Here is a 5512-nt window from a genome sequence, read left to right as displayed (position 1 = left end):
TTTCACCTTGATTTTTCTCCCTTTATAAACTGATACGATTTAGAACCAACATTTTAGCTGTTAAACCAACTCTCACGAACAGTTGACCGGGCAATAATCTGCCCTATTCCCATTGCCTACTGCAAGTCACGTGATTCTCAGTCTGCTGCTTTGTTTTACGTAATGATGAGGTTCACTGATGATGAAATACAGAATTTATTAAATGAAACAGAAAGCAGAAACACGGAAAATGTAATTATTCATTATTAATTCGGATATTGGGTATGTTTTCTTTCAAACTAATGAATACGTTGATAAACGTACGCAATTACATTGTCTTGTTAAAAGTTCGAAATCAACAGACGATGTGCATCTAGTAAAGGCAACCTCAAAATGAAGGTGTATAACAAAACAGTTATAGACTGTGTCCTCGGACAACAGCTGTTTTGTTTGACCCTTGAACAGATCTGTTGCTCTAGGCCTACGGCTTCGGACAACAGATCCGTTCCAGGGTAAAACAAAACAGCTGATGTCCCCGACCCCAATCGATATAAACTATAATAAATCCACGACAAATACTTTCTTCTGTTGAATATATTCCTCTATACAAGGGTATTCATAATTTATTCTGATACAAGTAAAGTTGCCTTGATGATTAAAATTAAAATTAAAATGACCACATTAACGAAAGGCTAATTACACACTGTTACCAAATACAAGTACATTCTTTCAAACATTTATGTATCTCACAATATACGAGGTTTCCCTTACTTCGTTAGCGTGTTTAACATGTATGTACAATGATTCTATTGATAAAACACAAATTATCTACTTAGATAGACTGGAAAGTCGTCCAACTAACTAAATAACAATTGTACATATATTGATAAAATACCCATACACGTGTTAAAAAATATACCGGGATATGAAATTTTTTCAATTCATATTGTTCATGTCGTTGGTCAATATATATATATATATATATATATATATATATATATATATATAACAGTAAATTGCTCTCGGTATGATTCATAGAAAGATTGCTACTTAAAATTACAGGTGAATGTCACCTCACAAGGAATAACTTTCATGAACCCAACCAATGCTCAATGGCCACTCAGAATAAGGCTTTTCAATGAGAGGTATCTTAAAATGTGCATCGAAAGGTCTAAAATGTTTATCCATCATAAATTTTATAATACCTCCACTGTAATTAGGATGTCTGTTATATGTCCAGTCAATAAATACAACTTTTACCCTGAGCATTTTGAAGAAAAATTCACCTCCTTTCAAAATCTGTTCTTCATACCCAGCAGAATCAATATGTAGGACAACATCCTTTGTTGACTGCAACTCTGGCAAGTACAACAAATCGTCCAAGGTGATAGCGTTCACAAATTCTTTTGAGACATAGTGCGATTCATTTGTTTGAGACACTTTCAGTAAGTTGTTGTCTAAAATAAATAGCTCGCTGACTCTGTCGTCTTCGGCCGCCATCTGTACAGTTTCGTGACGAGAAGACAGCGGGTTAAGTAAAACGGAAACTGAACCAAAAGCGCCCCCCTGATTGGCTGAAGCACAGAAGCGCTGAATGTTGGATACACTGGGATCTACTAAAAGCGCCCTGAAGCCCCTTATTCCAACTTCCAATGAAAATATTCCTAGCCCTCCTCCGATGTCTATAAATAGCATATCGGGATTTTTCATCATAACATCTATAATTGCCTTTCGTAGTGTCGGTTCCCAAGATCCTTCATTTTTTAGGTGTTTAGACACTATACGGTCCTGTTTCTCGTCATACACAAAAATTGGAATTTTGCCCAAATGATTTGAAAAATATGCAACATTGAAATTCGCTCCATTGGAATCCTCACAAATTTTAGACATAGAAAACGTCCCGTTCCAATGATACACAGGAATTGATGACGCGTTTCGATTCCCCTGATATTGGAATGAACCCGGAGCTGCCTTAGTCTTTCTAATGGCTTCTTGGCGATTCCCCATGTACAAGTGATTTTCCACACGAACATCCGCTATTACCTCTTTATTTCCATATTGATGAATGGTAATGTTAAGGAAGACGGAGGCCAAGAGAATCAGGGACAGCAGAGCAACCAGAATGTGGTCCTTCATCTGAAATCAAATCATAAAGATAACAGTGTATAATGAGACAAACCATTCAATTGGTTAATGTAAGACAAACAATGTATATTGAGACAAACCATTCAATTGGTTATTGTAAGATAGAGAACTGACAGTGTATAATGAGACAAACCATTTCATTGGTTATTGTTAGACAGAGAACTGACAATGTATATTGAGACAAACCATTCAATTGGTTATTGTAAGATAGAGAACTGACAGTGTATAATGAGACAAACCATTCCATTGGTTATTGTAACACAGATAATTGACAATGTATAATGAGACAAACCATTCAATTGGTTATTGTAAGACAGAGAACTGACAGTGTATAATGAGAGAAACCATTCCATTGGTTATCATAAGACTGCAGAATTCAAAACTTTTTGAAACTTTAAAACTTTTATTTACACGTTGGGCCTCACATTGATAAAGGATGAAAGTCCAAACAAACAGATACTGAATGTACATGAAACATACATATGATGTTATTATAAATTTGTAAAGGAATGGATATTTCAAATTGCCTAAAACTTGACATTACAATTTTGAATAACTTTCAAATTGCTTAATAAACAAGGAAATAAGTATCAGTACTGTTAAACAAGTTTGCAAGATAGATATTAATCTTTACTTTGTATACAACTTGGGGGATGAACATTTTTTTCTTTCCATTTTTGAAAAAAAGATATTTAGTGGAATTTACCTCCAGTTTCACCAATACTGCGGAAGTAACAAAGTCTGTCTCATCTATCTTTCATCAATACTCGGTTTCATTCACATGTCTATTCAATACACTCCAGTGAATTCGTAATAAAAGTCAACGTTCAATATTCATGTTATCACCTCTCTATGATGTTTGTTTCTCAGCTGATTCGATACGCATGCGCATGCTCTGTGTATGACGAGTTTTTAAATCGAGACAGGCTACTGACAAATAAGACAATACATGTATTCCGGGGGTTTTAACAGTCTCAGTTGATGTCAGCATTTCGCATATGCTATTGTCGTTACATAATTTAATTTACAAATACAACCTGTCATTAGATCGTGTGCTGTCTGACGGGTTTCATACCAATTGATAGGTCGTACTTTACATTGATTTTAACTACGGATTACTCCATTTATCTATCAAAATAGAGGGCCCACGGTGGGTGTGACCGGTCAACGAGAAAAGCTTACTCCTCCTAATTACCCGATTTCACCTCTGGTTTTCCAGAGGTCCGTGTTTGCTCTGCTCTTAATTTTGTGTTTTTAATAGGAATTATGAGACTGATACTGTTTCGTTATCTTACTCTATCTACAGCTATGTCCTAAAACTCTTCACTCTATCTACAGTTGTGTCCTAAAACTCTTCCAAATTCAACAGGAAATATATGTATATGACTAAGACATCTAAACTGATAGTATACACAACATCATATATTAACAATGAAATGTATTATCTCAAGACCGAAACCTGTGTTCTAATGAAGGAACTTAAAATAAATAAAGCTTTGCAACTTTCAGTCCAATGTAAATGTTTCTTAACAAAGTTCTCTCACAAATTCTTTAACACATTTTAAAAGTATTCTACCTTCAATATGGCAGCTTCTGCCAAAATATCACTCCTTTAATAACTGAATCAAAACATCTTCTGTACTTTATGATGACAAAGCATAATGTTTATTTTTGTACAAATACAAGTTCACTTCACGGTAAACATAGTACCGGTGACATATCCTTCCCTGTGACCTGCTTGTTCTTCACAGTATGAACAAAATCTTGTAAATAGCGAGATAGGAGGGATATACACGGTCCCAAACAAATAAACTAATAGACATGTTACTTGTGCTTTGATATTACATGTACATGTAACATACATGTATATATATATATTCATAAACAAATACATATATAACACCAGACCGGCTCTTTTACAATTGGTTTTGTCAACTCTTTTGCAATTGGCGCTGCCAATTCTTGTCATATTATATTTCCAAAAATTAATACTTATAGAAAAATATTTTCTGCAAAATAAACTCAGACGATCCATGTTCTTGTGAATTTACAGATGCATGATGCATAGCTAAAAAAAAACCCGTGAACGTACAAGTTACATCTGTAAAGGTATGCTGAATCGGTTATAATTTATGCAGTAATAAACATACACGGTGAGATTCTTTATAATAGAGGAAAATAGTAAATTAAATTCCTGTATTTTTCCTCCTTTGCCAAAATTAACCCAAAAATTAAATTTGATTTCGTAAAATTAAATTTACATGTAATGGTATTAACAGTCGGAGGTTTTAAACACGACCTTTCTTACCTCTCCAGGCATTATAACAGTACATTGACCCTGGTACCATTAGTCTCAATGAAAACCCTTCAATATCCCCACCATACAAAATACCACGCACGTATATCAAAAACAATGAATTTGTCAATACTATAGACATTTCTTAGATATATGTATCCAATGACTAATGAAAGGTGCACGAAGTAACAAAAATATATCATGCATCTTCGCAAAACTATACATTTTCAAAAAAGGTAATAACTGAATTTCGCATGGTTTCCGTAACATGATACTGCGAATCGACATTGTGCAAATCCATGGTATACCTGGGCTAGTGTTGTCGTTGTTCGCTTCGTATCTATGGAGTTATTAGTATGACTGGACTACTGCTACTAATAAGGAGAATACATGGTATATAATGGGTATATGATATTTAGTATCCTACCTTTATCCACAGTGGTGATGCAGTCAGGCCATTTCACGTGTCACGGTAAATCTACGGAGACGTACGAATCAATACATTCCATTAACACTCCACGGCTCAGTAAACTGTTCGACACACTCGGGTGCAGAGATCTCAATCGCGTCAGCCTTCCGGGATGTGAAGAAATATACATACTGAACTGCATTTCCTTTCCGCTTCGCTGATGCTGTGAATAGTCAGAAGTACATTAATTCTCCTTAAAACAGACCCCCAAAACAAGACTTAAGAAAATCGATTGCAAACTTTAACCTATCATCATAAGGGAACAATCTTTTGTTTAATCACACTTGTAAGATATCAAATATCAAGAGCATAGTTAAAGGGGGAGCGAGGGTACATGTACACACTACTTTCAAAATTGAAGGGTCTAGAGGAAGTTTGTGACACGCCAACTTTCAATCAATCTATAAAGTGTTACTGTTAAAAATAAAATTTATGTAAGAGAGAAAGATATACAGGTAATATGCATGCAAGAGTCCTCGCTAATTGATTGTTTCCTATTCTTATCAGATTAACTGTAAGCTTCTGGGGCCTCATGCTTGTGCAGACTGTGTGTCTGATGTTATTATTGAATATTTACCTTTCCAATATTTTTGCCTGTGATACCTTTACAAATTTTAATGACA

The 5512-nt window shown here is 34.8% G+C and overlaps 1 protein-coding gene across 1 annotated transcript; it reads right to left on the bottom strand.

Annotated features, from left to right (window-relative positions):
• Nucleotides 1-558: 558 nt before the first annotated feature.
• LOC125652364 (uncharacterized) lies at nt 559-5037 on the bottom strand. The gene is made up of 2 exons (XM_048881510.2): nt 4848-5037; nt 559-2115 (listed from the first exon to the last, which is right to left on the bottom strand). The coding sequence occupies exon 2, from the start codon at nt 2113-2115 to the stop codon at nt 1054-1056; it is 1062 nt and encodes a 353-aa protein (XP_048737467.2). The 5' UTR covers nt 4848-5037; the 3' UTR covers nt 559-1053.
• Nucleotides 5038-5512: the final 475 nt, after the last annotated feature.

Source organism: Ostrea edulis, chromosome 5 (genome assembly GCF_947568905.1).
Source record: "Ostrea edulis chromosome 5, xbOstEdul1.1, whole genome shotgun sequence".
Classification (NCBI taxonomy): domain Eukaryota; kingdom Metazoa; phylum Mollusca; class Bivalvia; order Ostreida; family Ostreidae; genus Ostrea; species Ostrea edulis.
Note: the sequence above shows the minus strand (reverse complement) of the source record. Positions and strands in the feature narration are given on the sequence as shown.

Bases quoted from the DNA above. Each gene is read 5' to 3' on its own strand.
- LOC125652364 (XM_048881510.2), bottom strand. From the start codon at position 2,115: ATGAAGGACCACATTCTGGTTGCTCTGCTGTCCCTGATTCTCTTGGCC.